The sequence below is a fragment of the Argiope bruennichi genome, chromosome 3 (genome assembly GCF_947563725.1).
Source record: "Argiope bruennichi chromosome 3, qqArgBrue1.1, whole genome shotgun sequence".
NCBI lineage: Eukaryota > Metazoa > Arthropoda > Arachnida > Araneae > Araneidae > Argiope > Argiope bruennichi.
Window position 1 is genome coordinate 18,399,304 of NC_079153.1, and position 18,693 is coordinate 18,417,996.

The window sequence follows — 18,693 nt, forward strand, 5'->3', positions numbered from 1 at the left end:
TAAATCGAAAATTAGAATATTCTAATATTGCAGCTATGTTTTGCCATCTGTATCAAAATACTTTTATAGGTTTAAATCGAAAATTAGAATATTCTAATATTGCAGCTATGTTTTGCCATCTGTATCAAAATACCTTTATAGGTTTAAATCGAAAATTAGAATATTCTAATATTGCAGCTATGTTTTGCCATCTGTATCAAAATACCTTTATAGGTTTAAATCGAAAATTAGAATATTCTAATATTGCAGCTATGTTTTGCCATCTGTATCAAAATACCTTTATAGGTTTAAATCGAAAATTAGAATATTCTAATATTGCAGCTATGTTTTGCCATCTGTATCAAAATACTTTTATAGGTTTAAATCGAAAATTAGAATATTCTAATATTGCAGCTATGTTTTGCCATCTGTATCAAAATACTTTTATAGGTTTAAATCGAAAATTAGAATATTCTAATATTGCAGCTATGTTTTGCCATCTGTATCAAAATACCTTTATAGGTTTAAATCGAAAATTAGAATATTCTAATATTGCAGCTATGTTTTGCCATCTGTATCAAAATACCTTTATAGGTTTAAATCGAAAATTAGAATATTCTAATATTGCAGCTATGTTTTGCCATCTGTATCAAAATACTTTTATAGGTTTAAATCGAAAATTAGAATATTCTAATATTGCAGCTATGTTTTGCCATCTGTATCAAAATACTTTTATAGGTTTAAATCGAAAATTAGAATATTCTAATATTGCAGCTATGTTTTGCCATCTGTATCAAAATACCTTTATAGGTTTAAATCGAAAATTAGAATATTCTAATATTGCAGCTATGTTTTGCCATCTGTATCAAAATACTTTTATAGGTTTAAATCGAAAATTAGAATATTCTAATATTGCAGCTATGTTTTGCCATCTGTATCAAAATACTTTTATAGGTTTAAATCGAAAATTAGAATATTCTAATATTGCAGCTATGTTTTGCCATCTGTATCAAAATACCTTTATAGGTTTAAATCGAAAATTAGAATATTCTAATATTGCAGCTATGTTTTGCCATCTGTATCAAAATACTTTTATAGGTTTAAATCGAAAATTAGAATATTCTAATATTGCAGCTATGTTTTGCCATCTGTATCAAAATACTTTTATAGGTTTAAATCGAAAATTAGAATATTCTAATATTGCAGCTATGTTTTGCCATCTGTATCAAAATACTTTTATAGGTTTAAATCGAAAATTAGAATATTCTAATATTGCAGCTATGTTTTGCCATCTGTATCAAAATACTTTTATAGGTTTAAATCGAAAATTAGAATATTCTAATATTGCAGCTATGTTTTGCCATCTGTATCAAAATACCTTTATAGGTTTAAATCGAAAATTAGAATATTCTAATATTGCAGCTATGTTTTGCCATCTGTATCAAAATACTTTTATAGGTTTAAATCGAAAATTCGAATTTCTTATGCAGCCGAATATACGCACTTGGAAATTCCCAATATTCAATTTATTCTGCCTTTAAATCTAAGAACGAAATTTAGGAAACCAGATTCCTCATTGATTAAATTCCTATTCAGATAATAACCTGTGAACACGATGCATTTCCCAGAAACTCGATTATTAAAACAAAAAATTAACATCCCATTAGACCAGACTTCCGCTGAGCTACGCTACCCGAGCAGCATTATGACAAGACAATACATCGGCTCGTAATTGTATCGAGTTTAACCCAAAACACGGGCTAGCATCGGTGACATTTGATAAGGACAGAAACAAGACACTCTGAGTATTGATTCGGGGCAATTTGTGTCATCCTTTGTCCAACAGATGCGCCTCGTGTTCCTCCTTTATTAATGATCGCAGCGAAATGCTGCCATTCATATCAATTAGAGGACGATCTGCACCGGAACAGACAGGGAGCCGTCATTAGTTACGGACCGACTCTTTTTCGAGGAGTTGCCCCCGTTGGTACACGGCTGGAAGCCAAATTTCCATAGTAGACAAATAGAATATTAGTTATGCTTAAGGTTTTATACAAAAAAAAAACCTTAAGCATAACCTCTAAATATTGCGAGTAATTCATATTAAATGGAGTGAATAAAACAATTGGTAATCCAAATGCAATATATGAAGAAAACAGTTTTGATAACTGCATGTTACTGCAGAGGATGATGATCATGTGCGTATTACTGAAATGGATTATGATTGAAATCGGTTTGTAGATGTTGTCTAACTTACCTTCTTTTTCAGATCTGCACTGTGAAGAGCTACCCACTCCAGAGAATGGTGCCATCAAGGTGACAGGAGAGATGTTCGGGGATAAGGCTACGTACACTTGCAGGGAGGGATACTGGCTTTCCGGGGCTCGGGAAAGAGTATGCCAAGGTGATGCCACCTGGAGTGGGAAACAGCCGGAATGCAAGCTCAAAATAGGATGTGAGTACGCAAATTTTATTTGTATATGAAAGAAAAATCAACTTCATTGGTTCCATTTAAGAAAATCCCAAATACAGTTTATTTGCATAGAAACAGATACGTCTTCTGTAATATCGCATTAATTCAGCATTTCTTTTGCAAAAGTGTTTCAGATTGTTTAGGAAAATCCCAAATACGGTTTCTTGGTACGAAAACAATTATTAATATAATGTTACTCCATTATTTCTTTTGCAAAAGTATTTAAGTTTGTTATCTAAAACTCATTCATAAATACTTTGTAGGATATATTCTTCAATTTAACATATTTTAAAAAATTGTAATGATTTTTTTTTCTTTTATTCAATTACAAATCGTGAAAAATTTTTAGAAAAAATAATAAATAAATAGAAATTATTAGATTATTGAACCATTTGTGAGTTGAACTATCAAATACAGAAAATTTGTGAAACAACAGAAAATCAAAATACAACATTTATTTTAATTTGGCAAAATCGTTAATCTGAGGGCAATTTTGATTTATAAATGGTTACTTCTGGAATTTTAAATTAACAAACCATTTTGTATTTTACGGATGCAAAATTGTTTGATGACTCAATGCCAAATGTCTCATCAAAAGAGTAAATATTTTCACTAGAGTTATTTTTTAATTTAAATATTTTCTTATTATTAGTTATATTTTATTCTTCTATTTATCTTGTTTACTTATTACAGTTCTACCTTACTTTTTTCTTTGCTCAGAAGTAACGGCTTCCATTGAAATGGAATTAATATATTTTGTAAAAAACTATAGAAATTGCTGATTAGAGATCAATTCTTTTGTGGGAATTTTAATTATCATTTCATGGTTTTATGTTGCATGAACAAAATATTAAAGCTAAAATTACTATTCTATAGGATATTCGTCAACAGGAGATCCATTAAAGTACTTTTTATTCCCCATTAACTTGAGAATAACTGCAACTATTACCACAAACATGGAATCTAATGTCCTTGTACTACAAGGTAAAATCGATTATGTAGTCATCTGGTTGCAAAAAATGAAACTAGCGGCTCCATCTCGAAAAGAATACGAGACATGCGAAAAAAAAACAATTACAAATTTTTAGAGTGTTTTCGATTTAGTGCGAAAAAACACATTGAGCACAATAAAGTTCAGAACAAAATGTAAAAAGCGAACATTTATTTGATCCCGATGTGCCTAACCTGTGACGTAGGGACTCATAACAACAATAGATAAAATGATCTTTTGAACATCATATGTCGACCAGATGAAGTGGAGCATTTAAGACATCGAAAATAAAAATATCTGCTTAATAACTATTGGTCCCTTTTTAATTCCTATGCTTTTTTGGCAAAACAGTGTGCGTTTTGTTTCTAACCTCATTGTACTCAAGTAACTTTTTGTATTAAGACGAAGATATTGTTGCGTAGATGAGGTGAATGTAGTTAAGACCAATGGAAATGAACGCGCTAAATATCAACTCAAGATTTTATTACAAATCTAATTGATCGAGAAACTACTTACATACAGTTAAAGAACATTCCAGACTTTGAAGGCTCGCAAAAAATTGTGAATTTAAATTTACATAGATAACATAGATTTGCATAATTAACATAAATTTGCATAACTTTAACATAAAGCAAATTGAAATTAAAAATGAATTTGCCTCGCTTGTGTTCGAACCCGCAACTTTCCGTTCAGCTATGAGGTGCTTCGTTCAGCCGACTCAACTATGATGACAGCTTGGTCCAAAGGAACAATTTTCGCTACAATATTATACAATCTGTAACTGTATTTTTCTCCTGTATTTTGCACCGTTTCTGATTGGAACACTAACTCCATTCTTTGTTTCCAGCTACAGCTATGATAAATCTCACTTTGTCGGACATAACATCTGTCGTTATCGAGATAGAAGCGCTAACTTTGTTGTTTGCCACCATACTAAAGGCGTACGAACCTTTCGTAAAGCGCTAGGTCATCTTGTACCATTTTCGAGATAGGAATGCTAACTTCGTTGGTGCCACCAGGTAGCCAGGTAACCGTTTTTACTGTGGAGTAAATAATCTCATCCATAATAGAATTTACCCGATTGCCTTGATACAAGTGATGACACTTTTGTTGACAATAAGAGTTTATTATATATTATGGATTAAATGATCGATGACAATTTACCTATATACAATTGAATTCCGATTAAAATTTAAACTCATTTCTTGGAGTTCCTACCATAGCTCTTACAAACGCATACTCTTACCGGTATCAGCCGCCAACACTCCCGCGTGCGGTGTTCTATTTTCACTTCATCTCCTTTCAGCGGTGATGTCAGAACAGCTGCATTTAGGTTAGAGGCATAATATCTTCCAACATGAAAATTTTTTGTCGTTAAATTAGTTGCAATCTATCGTTCATAATACGTTAAGATTTCCTCATCGCCAGACCTATTACTGATTTAACACAAGTGCAATATTATTGGAAGGTTCCCTTTTTTTCTCATCCAAATTATATCTGAGGATTTTTTTTTAAAAAGATGCAACAAAAGTTACTACAAATTTAACCATAGTACAATCTGGCTCGTATATGATTAATTGCATACAAGTTCTTAAGCGTGCAGTTTGCAACATGGCGATTGCAAAAATTACTAAGAATCGATTCAGTTGATCACATTTTATATTTGGCAACTTTTAAATCATTCGCCTTATGATTTTGAAAACGCACCAAATTTATAGTAGATTATAATTACACTGTGTTGATCCCTGTTGCTTCGTGTAATGATTTCCTGGTTTTGGGGGTTATTTTCTTATAATGTATGCTCGTTGTAATAGATTTTCTGTTGTTCTTACTTATTAATTTTTAGTTAAATTTATATTATAATATCAGAGAGTATCAACAGAGTATCAATGCCCTGTGTCATGTTCTTTTTCAGCGATGTGCACGCCCCCTCCGCAAGTGCCGTATGCTCGACATAGTGCACCGCTAGACAAGGACGACTTTCCCACCGACTCCATGGTTCAGTATACCTGTTTTCCCGGATACAATCCCAAGGGCTTTCCAAGAGCAAAGTGCCTGCAGTACAATGGTACAGCACAGTGGTTTGGGCCGGATCTCAGATGCTTACGTATGCTGGAATTTCTTCATTTTTTTTTGTTGTTTTTTTGTTCATAACTCAAAATGTATGACACTGATATTCTTCAAAATTATTTTTATTAATTTCAAATATTTTATTAAATTTTATTCCGAACACATTCAGTACTGCACTGCTTGAAACTTCCGTGTAAGTGAAATAAGGGCTTTGCCCAAATTATTCAGGCGGGAATCCCATCTATTCTATTTTGTTAAATCTTTCATGCTTCATTAGAGAAACTCACTCTAAAGGGTTCGAGATAGAGGAAAATTCTTACAACTGTCGAAGTTCAAAAATGCAATTGTTTTACTTTTGTATGCATTCTCTTAAAAATACGATATGTCATTGAGATTTTCGTGTGTTGAAATACTAGGTAATAGTACTAAGAGATGAAGTAATATGGAGGATTGATAGATTGCTTATTTTTGAAAGAGAAATTCATGCGTTTCAGTATTTAAATGCCCCATAACTTCGATTGCCTTTAAGAAACTGAGTGACATTTAACATTATCTTGTTAAATACTTTAAAAGATGTGGATTATGTGTTAATTTACACTGTTTCTGAAAAACTGTACAAAAATATAATCTATGCAGAATATTACACATGTTACTTTACTTACAACCAAAGATAATAGAAAATCGATTTATGAACTAGATAATTATCATGTATATAGAAAGAAAATTGTTTATAAAAAGGATGTCTGATGATTCGATTTTCGATAAATGCTTTTGCTGAAAAGATAACAAATAATACAAACAGCGAACATTGCTTGATATCTTTTAGGAGTGTTCAGTATAGCATAATCACAATTTTTAAAGGTGATTAAAACAACAAAAAATGAAATTAATACTCTGTGTGTTGCCGGATAAGTGAAAAATAGATGGCGTAGGCTTCAACATATAGCACTACTGTTGTGGTTCTGGTAGCTACTCAAATGCGCGTTGTTTCACTTTCGAATTTAACAAAAATAGGAAACGACACATGGCAAACTTATTACTTTAAAAAAAAATCGTCAACTAAAGCTTGTAAGGAGAAATTCCTTCCATATAGCATATCTAGAAGATGCCTAAAATGTAAAGGAAAAGGGGCAATCGATTTCAAAAGTAAGTGGGCCTAGTGCTCTAGTAATTGATCTAATAGAACTAACTATACAATAACGTAGCTGTGATGATAGTGAAAAAAGGTGGTCAAATCATTTTAGGAGATTTAACAGAGAGACTGTACATTCCATTATATTCAACTCATACGTAGCTCACAGAAAGACCACATATTGGCATACGTTTTTGTATCGTAGATTCTTAGATTTCTCGTCAAAGAAAGTGTCATCTTATTCCCTCGTCCACCTTATAGTCCGTATAAAGCGCTTTGGGATTCTTTTTTATGTATTGGAAGGAATATCTCAGGGTTATCTTCTGTCATCAGAGGAAAAGTAAAGTCTGCGAAGGAAAGTTTGAAGAATCTGCCAATATATGGTTTCTTCCATGTGTTTGAAGATTAAAAATAAGATAGGATGAATACATTGCATGTAAGTAAGTCTACAAAATTTGGAGATTAGGTTTCATTTTTTAAAAATTAATTTAAGGTTATTCTTTAGTTAATACCCTACCTATCTCTCTGTATAAAAATGTGTCTCAATTTTTTTCATTAATAAAATGTTATTAATTTTTTCTCAATATGGAATATATTCAACAACTTTTAACCGATTCCTTCTATTATAATTTCCTATCAATTTAATTTTGAATCTGTCCATCTGTTTTTGAATGTTCATTAAATAATTTCAAACCAACTTTAAATACAAATAATACAATAAATCATTATATTACGAAAATCAGAAGCAATCACCATTTTTGCCCTTGAATGATTTTTTTATGTTAACAAGAAAATATATAATTTTTCTTTCATTTAATTTTAAGAAATTTGAAATTGGTTTAAAAGGTACTAAAAGTTTTAATTTCAAGAACAATATTTGTAAATAATTACATTAACTAATTCTTTTATAGCTATTATTTCATGAAAATATTTTTGACACAATTAATAAAAGACAAAATAATATTATATCAAATTTGAAAATTACGCATTGAAGCTTTAGACCACCTAGTCCGATTCAGCCTCGTATCTCGAACAATAACTGAATAATTCACTCATTTTAAACATTCCGTATTAAATTCTGGATTATTTATTCCCCTTTAATTAAACGTACAACTCGATTCACTTTCACAAACCGGTATACCTAAGCACTTCCATCGGAAATATCGAACCCTGATTTCTGCCGCCATCACTTTCACAACAATGGGACTTCTCAGTGCTGAATATTCTGTAGAAGTATCGAATATGAAACATCGTTACCTCATTCCCATTTCGGAAGCAAGGAAAGCGAGAGAATTAAGGCAAATAACGACGCAAACATCGATATTCCGATGACTAACGAATGTCTTCCTCGTAGAATTGGACATCGATTCTTGCGATGATTTCATTATGCCGGCCGGCGGTCTATTGCGGTTAATTTAAAGGCATTCAACAGGCTCTGGGACGATGGAAATCCGCGATGAGCTCTAATCGAATTTGAGGCGCTTGGATAATCCGACTTCCCAGACTGGGGAATTGGGAGGGTGGCTTTCGGAGGAATGTCGCGTCGTAATTGCTCGCGACACCGAAACGGGTAGATCTGTGGTTGCACTGCTTATCTGGTGGCGCACGTAATTGGACTGTTGGTGACAGATAAGCAGGTGCGAAGGATGGCAATGGAGAAGACCAATCTATATGTAGATGGGCATTCATCAATGTAAAGGCACAATGCCGATTTACAAGAATTGCAAACGTGAGAGATGACATTGAAAACTACACATTATTTCTGTTGGAATTATTAAGAAATTTTAATAATTATTATTAAAATTTCATGCAATAGTAAGATATAGCGTTATAATAATATAATAAAAATCATTTTAATCAATATAATATAATAAAGTACTAGGCTAAATAATACACAATAATTGAGAAACAAATTTTTCATTGCCTTATGCAAGAAAGATAACCAAAAGTGACGACTCTATCCCCATCTTAATGCATTCGAAAACACTGAATGATCGGAATGCTGCGACAGCATAAATCCCCGTTCCGACAACCCTTCCTTTAAGGATATGGTCATAAATTTGCCATTTGACACATTGTCGGACTACCCCCGCCAGTGGGCGTTGATCGGGAGCTTCCCGCAAACTGTCGGTAAAATGAACATACATCAAAGAACACCGAAAAACCACAAGTGAGGGTAAAGAGTGTAAAATGCATCTGTCCCAAGCGACGTTCCTATGACCAGAGAATCTGAATCCAATTTACGGACAAATTGTCGGTAAACTGGACAAACATCAAAGCATCCCAGAAAACCACAAGAGGGGCTCAAGGGGGGGGGGGAACGCGTGCCTCATCTGCCGGGTAGACCGGACGTAGGAACGCCGCTTTAGAACGCGCAAGAGCCGTCTAAACGGGGCTTAAGATGGAACTAGGGTTGAGTCTTAAAGATCGTCACCGGTCACAATATAACCCCTCCTGTAAAAGGTACATCCCACTGCATATCAGTGGTTGAGGTATCCAGCCCTAAACCGCGTCTACACCCATCAAGGTGGAAAGAACCAACCACCATACAGGAAGCTTCTATTTCCCATCTAGTATCCCCATCCATCCCGATGAGACATGCAAGAAGGGTGAATAAAACAAAACCAGTCTTAAACAATGAAAGAAATGAATATTAAATTTCTCATAATGTGCTTTTTTTTCTCCCCCTCAAACTTTTGTTATTAGGTAGAAATTCAATATTTCCTCATAAAACATTTTTCAAACTTTCATTTTTATCTTTTTTTATTTTCTAAATATTTGCACTTTTATTTTAAATCTTTTCTCAAAATTCACAAAGAGTTTCACTAAAATTCTCGTGTGTTTGTAATGCATTCTCTTACAATCTTTAAACATCTTTCTCTTACTGTAAGGCTGAAGGTATGAAGGCCAAGACGCACTAGGTCAGATATCCCAACAAAGGACTAGCATCGGTTATTCTTACAGATTTTAACTCATACTTCAAATGCTTTCGAAAGTTTCTAGAAAAATGCGATGAGTTAATTTAATTGGTTTAACTATCACATTCTAATGTCCAGAATTTTGGGAACTTCCAGATAAGAAGTACCTGGGTAACTCTTTACCTTACCAGGTAATCAGCAAATCTTACCTCACCAGGTAGCAGTCAAAATGTAACTTTATAATTTTCAAGCTACTGAGGAACGGTATTTTTGATCTTTATAGATATTTTAAATATTATCGGGTTGGTGAAGTTAGGAAAATACGTGTGATACGTTAAAATGAAAATGCAGCCTTCTAATCTTAACCTGAGATTTTATATAATATAGAACTCAATTACACATCTCGTTATAAATAGAAGAAGAAACTTCTAGAACTTCCCATAGATACCGATACAATTAACAACAATAATTACAGCTAATAATAATAATCTTAACATATAATTTAGAGGTAAGAAACAAGAGTCAACATTGCAAAACAAACGTTTACGCAATTCATCTGCAGCCTCTCTCTTTCTCTTTTACGTACAGCCGACCACCCCGCCACCACTGAACGTAGCAGTATCGACAGGAATTCATCTGCAGCCGGATTTGAAATGCAGATTTATTGCTTCCGACAGTACTACGAAATGTATTGCGATAAATTTAATTGCGAAAATAATTTTTGGTGCAATATTTAAAGAAGTTCATTACTACCTGTTCAATGTAAACAATTATGAGCATGTAATTAATATTAGATTAAATAATATACTAAGTTAGTTACCAGCCATATCTTTACGAAAACCATTAAAAGAATGATTCTTATTTAGGAATTTGACACTATTTTTTTTCTTTTATCATACTCGTGTCAATTGTTCCAGTAGAGGAATTAAATGAATTTGTCAATTGTTCCAGTAGGTGAATATTCTGTCCTAGAGAATGAATGATATATTACTATTTTAGTATAGTACGGAAAAAATAGGAGGAGGCTCTAAAAAATTAAACAGACAAAACAATATGCAATAATACAAAAGACTGGTGGTAAGAATATTAAATGTTTCAGAGAATCCCGATTAAATGTGGGTGAACATTAAAAATTTATTGAAGTAATTCCTAAGAATACATTTAGAAAATACAATGTATCTCTATTTTAAATCGTTTGAACTAGATGTATGATAATTGTTGCTCTGTTTGAAATATAAGAATATATCTATTAGTAAACATTGAATGTTTTCCTTAAATGGAGGAGTTCAGGAACAAAAACAATACTTTCAAGAAATTATTGAAATATAGACTTTGTTTAAAGTAAAAAAAAATGTGTTAAACAATAAAAATAATTGTTGCACATTGGTTTTATTCTGTAATCATTGTCATAAGGTATACGTAATCTTTTTCCATTTATAATATGTTTTTTATTCCATCCTTTACTTATCAAGTGAGTTGTGCATCTTAAGCCTCTATGTATTTAATATTTCCCTCATTATCATTTTTCATTAACTATTTAGCCACATTTATCCATTAATTTTTTATAAAGCATTATTTCATTTCTTTTAAGATAATAAAATGATTTCTTACTATCAGATCTCAAATACAAATTTCAGAACTTTTTTACCGCACATGAAATTTTCTTGAAATGTGTACGCTTGATGCCAGCTTCCTAACGAAATAATGTAAAGGAACCACTACTTGAAAATTGAATTCAGTAATTTTAGCAATGCCGGAAGAAACTGCTAGTAGATTTTCTATGATTTTGAATAAATCTGCATTCTTGGGATCTAATATTCGTTCTTTTCCAGCCCGCAGCTGTGGTCCTCCCGGAGACATCGAGCATGGCTTAAGGGAAGGAGACACCTTCACCTTCACGAGTCGGGTCACCTATAACTGTTCGGAAGGGTTCGAGATCATCGGACGGCCCTACAGGTACTGCCAGTCCAACGGACAGTGGAGTGGACAGCTTCCCGAATGCAGACGTAAGCACGCTTTATAATTCTCTAGGCTCTATTCTCTATTTTCTTGGATGTATATGGAATTTCGGTAACTAAGGGATGCTCAGGAAGATACTTCTTCTTGTGTACAGCCGACCACCCCTCCACCACTGAACGAAGCAGTATGGACAAGATTTTTTGTGACCAATTTCTGTCTTTATCATAATCCATTCAGATCATAAAGACAATTCACCGAATTGGCATTCTTTACGAGATGGGTGGCCCCCAGACGCAAAGTTGCCAATGTTTATCTTTCCTTCTCATCTTCTCATACACCTATCATCCTATTTAACAAGGAGAAGGTCGTCATTTTGAGAAATATTCCTCCAATATTTCCATGAAAAAAGAAAGGCAGACACTTTTTAATACATGACAAAAGAAAACTGTCCATTTTTAGCAACATGTTTTTCAGTTAAAGAGATTTTCTGGTACTGCTAGTACTGTGTTTAAGTTATAATTTCAACATTTAGATTCTTTCTTAATCTGAGACTTCTATGAATTCATTTAAATAATAATAAACTGTTCCGATTCCTTTCCAAATGTATTTATTTCCACGCATTTTTCCAAATCTTTGGAAGCATGCAGGAAATCTCCCATGTTCTGATATAATGTGGATTATTACTGGATGGTATTTTCTTATTTTTATTTCTGGGTTAGGAATAAAGTCATAAGTTACGGTTCCTTTTTGGACATGTAGCATCTGTCAAATCACTGTAGCTTTTCTTTTCTTAATTCCCATTTTAAGATACAATAATTCAATGAATTTAGAGAGATACTCTCTAATCTTTCGAATAGCTTTCTAAATTCTTTTAAATTTCTTTATTTATGATAAAGCATTTAATCGGGAGTATTTAAACTGATATTAATCTGGGAGCATTTGCACTTTCAAAAGACTCCCTTATCAATTATATTATAGCCTAGTAAAATAGGAAGCAATTCAGTGTATATTTTGTATAGATTTGAAAAATCGAAAGTTTATAAAATATATTTTAACTATGAATCTATGAATAGTTTCTATGATAGAAAGAGTTTTTTTTCTTCTTTCTCGATAATGTTTATTACGAATTTCGGTATACATAGAACAAATTCTATTCATTCCAGTTGTCGTCTTTACGTAACAGCATTTACAAACATTATGCCTCTTCTAAGCCTAATTTTATTTTCTCTTACACAATGGTATTAATCTTTAGAAACGATTAGTCACACAAAATATCGTATATTTTTTTAGAGCTTCAAGAACAATCATTATTTTTAAAATTTGTATTATTAGAATATTGAAATTAAAATAAGTTCCATGTAATTACACAATCTATGATCATATTTTAAGCTGATTTTGGACTGTTTTATAAAAATTATAAAACATTAATTTTAATAAAATATTCCAAAATTATAATAATCATAATTATTTTACTTGGGCGTACTGATTTGTAGTTAGGAACTTGAAAATTGTCACCATTGCATTTTCCATTATAAAATAAATGCTTTAAGAAACAAATATAGCATTTCATAGTTAAAATAAATCATTCTTTCTATATGTCCAAAAAATTTCATCAAATAAAATTTTCTGGCGAATAAATCTACTTTTTAAAGAATTTAAACTTCGACAGTTTGCACTGTTGAGAACATTCCAATTCCCTTAAAAACATAATAAATTATAACATAATAAAACGGAAAATGCTGAACATATTTTTGCAACTGAATATTAAAATTAGCAATCGAGGATACTATTTTCTTATTTTCAATTATAGCAATACATTCAACTATCATATTTTATGCGATAAATAAAACATTAATAATTCAAATTATCAGGAAGGTAATAAGACATGCAGAATAAAACTGTGTTTAAAATACTAACAACTTACTGATATTCTACTTATCCAAGACAAAATGACGATGATTTTACTAATAAGGTATCTGTATTGACTATAAAGAAATGGGAAAGAAATTAATACAACTTTAATTATTAATTATAAGTATAAAATATATTTTAATAAGAACGGCAGATCAATTATACAAAATTAATATTGTATAAAATTATTGTTAAAAAAAACAGAATTCACGTGAAACTACATTTGCGTTATTAAATAAAAAACGGTGAAAGAATAATTATAAAAAAATATATATATTGGTGTGCATATTTCATTTTACGATTAAGTGGGAAAGCAAGTTATACGTGAACAAGACAGCAAACCCCTTTCACTATAGATGCAGCCAAATCGGCAGAGCAAATTCTATACTGCTGGCCGGGTCAGATTTGAAGTAAAAAGGTCAATTCATCAATATCTTTAAATTTCCCCGTAACACTTAAACTAGAGTTTCGTAATGGTATTGAAGCAAAAAAAGTGACTGTCTACATCTACAAACATTTCGATTTAGAAGTCGCATGTCATAACTACTTTAAAGCCGTGTATGCATTTGCGAGTTAAAATATTAGCAGACGGCTCTTAGCAGCTCTTAAGACTGGGCGGGTTCTTTCTTTTCTTAGTTCTCTAAACGCTCGAGAAGAAAAAATTGGTTAAACAAATATGCTTTTGAAAGTTTAACTTGCATAAGTTAACTTAATGTTGTTCGTTGTTTTTCTTGTGAATCTGTAAGGTCTAATCAGCAAACGAGGCAAATCTTGTTTTATACCTGTATATTTCTTTCCAATTTTTTTATTTAATTATGTAAATACAACTTCGTTAATTGCCATCTATATTGCTTGCAAGCAAATATATTTAATTTAGCTTAAATAATCTTCAAGCTAACAGCCCAATGCCTAATGCATGATAAGTTACTTTCAAACATCTTCATGTTGGTACGATTGGTGATTTTTGTCTCCATGTACGCATTGTTATTTTTATTTAATAATTTATACAATTAATTAGTATAAAATAAAGATACATCTTCATTAAATTATCAAAAACCAAAAACTGAATGAAGAAAAATATTATGAATGAAACAATGAAAATTGAAAGAATAAAATCAACAAAGTACTCTAATATAAAGATTGATTATAAATGAATATTGCAGTTTTGCAATTTAAAGTAATATATATATATATATATATATATATATATATATATATATATATATATATATATATATATATAATAAATCGCACAACCTTAGTGTTCATCGGAATTCCAAACAGAGTACCAGCCTTATCGTTCATCGGAAATCAGAACAAAGTACAGCCTTATTGTTCATCGGATATCGAAATCAACGGTTGAAAGCTTAAATACATTTCAGATATAAGTGTTCAATATGAATTTCCTCAGAATACAAAGGACAGCGTAGCATTGCAGTTACTCATTCTATAATTTTTTCTGCATGTTTGGTGTTAAGCTTTGAAAAGATGCAAATGTGCATGTATGCCGATGCTTCCTTTTTTTTCCTGGCCTACATCAAGCTGCAGGTGTCTGGATCACCACTTCTAAATGACGTTGATAAATTTAAGGGGGTCCGGGACACATTTTAAAAAATTTTTTATTAATTAATTTAAAATTTTGAAATTTTTTGTACTGATCAACCATCTTATTAATAAGCAAAATCACAATACAAAAGTTTTCAAAAAAATTTTTTTAACTTAAAATTTAAATTTAAAAAAAAGTGACGTTGTTTTTAAATCGATATAACTCAAAATATTTTTGATCAATTTTCAAAAATTTTTCATTAAATCAAACACAAATATATATTCTTTCATTTTGTTTCGGCAATTTAAAAAATATTAATTTAAAAAAAATTAAAAAAATTTGAATGAAAATTTTGAAAAAATCTTGGGTACTTTTTTTTAAAAAATTCATATCTTGAAAAGTAAATTTTTTTTTTAATTTTCTGACTCAAAATTAAGGCAAACAGTTTGAAAAGTATGTGTTTCAAATTTCAGACCTCTATCTTTATATGATCTGGACTTATATCAATTTGATCACAACAAATAATGAAAAAACGCAACACGGTTAAAAATGTGTTTAAAGTTTAAAAATAAAATTTATAAGAATTAAAACTATTTAAATACATTTAAAAGCTTCCAGATGCATAAGAGACGCCTCCCTTCCTCACAAGTGTTTATTTTAATTTAATTTTACATTTACAATTAAGAAAACAAACTTTAGAGCAGAAAATTAAAAAGCACGTTGTCTCATGAAATGTAAACACAGAGGTTCTAATAAACACTGAATGTCTTCGTTTCACTTCATTATTGAAGGAGTTGAGTTGCATACAAACTAAATCTAGGATTTAAAATAAATTATTTAAAAATTTATTTTAAAAAAACTCAAAAATTAAGCTAAAACAGTGCCGGGAAATGTATGTTTACATTTAAAGAGATGAAGTTGCCATGGCAACGCCTTTTTGACAGTTGGAATTTCAAAGCAGTGGTCAACAAAAATTATGATATCTCTCGTTCTAATTAAGACAGAAACATGATTTAAATGTTATTTTAAGCAGAAAAGCATGCAAAATTTTTTCAGCTAAAAAAAATTCGAAAATTTGACGATTTTTGCGTCCCAGACCCCCTTAAGATATGTATATCTGCGGGTTTTCAAAGCATCACATCAGAGATGCTGAAAAAATATGGAATGAACTATCGCTTCGCCTTGATATCGCTTGTATTTTTGCAGGTGCTTATGAGTAAGTTTATAACTATGTTAATTTAAATTTTCAACTTTTATTTCTTTTAAATATCAAGATTTGCTTTATTTACTTCAAATGGCCCTGCAAAGTTGGGACATGATTATCTTGTATATACGTGTATGTTCTATATCTTTATAAAAACTCTTCCCACCAGTGAAATCTTCTGTAAAATATCAGTCTTGTTAAATATTCGTGTATTTCTTGACAAAAGCATCCAGATGTAAATCACATACAGTAAAATAAATTTTAATGCTCCAAAGTATTTTTCTTTATTTTGAAAATTACTTTGCATGTTTTCTATAGAAAACTGCTTAAGTATTCCCCGAACGAGACAGACTTCATTGCCATGCATTCTGTAGCTCCTCTTTTTGTATTCAAATAAATACTGTCACTCCGAACAACTAAACTGAATAAAGTGGAAATAGGACAACAAAATATATATATATTTTTTAATTTTCTACTTCGAAATAGTTCAATTGGTTTTAAATGACATCTTCTTGTTTATTTCCATTATTTCACTCAGAAAGTTTAGGCTTCGATTTCATTGTGAAGTTTTTCTAAAAAAAAATTAATAGGAAAATAAATATAAGTACGACTTTTGAAAAGAATAAAGAGAAAAAAGATTCTTAATTTAAAATGAGACCAATTGGTAGATTTGATTTATTTAAAAGATGTTCTATTTTCCAATTGCTAGAGAGCAAATGATGATGTTTTTCAATATTAAAACATTCTGAAATTGTAAACTTGAAATTGAAAAATAACATAAATGTACCTAATTTTTAAGAAATAAGTATCGGAGATATATTTATCAGGCAAGATATTAACATTAGTGGATAGATAATTATTTTTAAGTAGAGAAATTTCACTCGCTTCGTATATCATTAATATGGTAATGTTTCTCAGCTGAAATTAAATAATGTAATTTGTAACATTTATAATGTAAATTAAAAAATGTGTGATGAAAATTTGTTGAAAACTCTCTACAAGACAGATATTTGACTGAGTACTATCAATTCCACCAGTAGTTAACTCTTGGGAGCTTGATGCTCACTATGAATGGCCTTCCAAAAAAATTTGAGATTTATGACTAAATCCCAAACAAAATTTTAACCTTTAGCCACAGCTAGACAAAAAAAAAACATATTTATATCATTTTAAATTTCAAAAATAAATTTTTTGAGAGATATCAATCTTATTTCTGTATAACGTTTTTACCTCTACTCTTAATAAATTCTCAAAAATATATTTAGCTATGTTTTCCCATAATTATTTCATTTGTTTAACGACTGCAACTATATTTATTCGTTTCGAGGCGATAAATGCAAACAAATTCTTTTAAAAAGAAGGCCAAACTAGCGCTAACTATTAACTTATGTTTTTTTTTCTCTTTGAGAGGGAAGGTTCGAAACCTAATTTTAAAGCAGTTCTTGAGGAATTGAGTCCAGCTCATAATCTGTCGGATCATAAATAATCTCAATCGTTAAGTTTCTCATGCATGTTTGTGGAATAGGTTGTCCATTAAAGTGTCTCTCTTGTTGTTAATAATGCTTCAGAATTATGATGTGTAACTTCGAAATGGAATAGAATATAATAATTCAGAATAATATAACTTAGTAGCAAGAAGTAAGCTGGCCAAGGATATTTGATAAGTTTACTCTGCTTAGATCCAAAAAGGCAATAATCCATATATTACAGTTAGGCAGGTTCAGTTATCGTTATGATTATGAAAAAGCTGCTACTCGATGATAGGCTAAAACTTTTCTGACTCTTGCGTGCAATTTTAACCAATGTTAAACCAATCGTATTGTATCAGGGATAATGAAAAGAATATGTTAAAAAGCCTTTATTGGGATGAATTCGTTTTCAGAATATATTTATAGTTATAATATTTTCCCTCCACAGAGTGAATGGTCGTCCTACTAAGCCTTCAGTTACAGCAATGTCCAAAATTATTCACAACATGAGGAGAAGCTTATTATTCTTCTAACATTCAATAGATCTACAATCAGATACCCTTATCATATAGACAAAATCATAAGATTTAAACTTCAAATGAAATAACTAGGTCAAAGCAAGCATTGACGCAAAATCTTGAGGAAGAACATTTCTTGTAATAAAAAAGTACTAAGGCAATATGAATTTAGAAGTGAATGCAAGTTATTTTATAACTTAAGTACAGAAAATTCTAACACTATATTTAATTTGACATTGAATTATTTGACGTATACGTATGGAAAATTAGGGCATCTTATTCGCTAAGAAGACTTCATCCCAGATTCCTGAAATTCTTAGACAGTTTGGAATTTGTGAAGGTCATTCCTATTTGCCATTTGGTCAAATTTTATATTGCGAAAGATTCTGTTTTAATCTGAAAGTTTTTTTATTGATATCACTTTATACTAAGCACATGGATAAATCTTTGAATGTCTGGAAGCTCCGTTAGCATAGATGAGAATTATGGCTGAATCATAATGGGCATTACCGGTCACGATACA

The 18,693-nt window shown here is 31.0% G+C and overlaps 1 protein-coding gene across 3 annotated transcripts in view; it reads left to right on the forward strand.

Annotated features, from left to right (window-relative positions):
* The window catches only part of LOC129963679 (sushi, von Willebrand factor type A, EGF and pentraxin domain-containing protein 1-like), a 641,663-nt gene that overhangs the window by 341,194 nt on the left and 281,776 nt on the right, over positions 1 to 18,693 (forward strand). For all 3 annotated transcript variants that reach the window (XM_056078177.1, XM_056078179.1, XM_056078178.1), the window contains exons 3-5: positions 2,249 to 2,434; positions 5,359 to 5,550; positions 11,396 to 11,569. In XM_056078177.1, the coding sequence (XP_055934152.1) occupies positions 2,249 to 2,434; positions 5,359 to 5,550; positions 11,396 to 11,569 (552 nt within the window). The remainder of the gene's footprint in view (positions 1 to 2,248; positions 2,435 to 5,358; positions 5,551 to 11,395; positions 11,570 to 18,693) is intronic.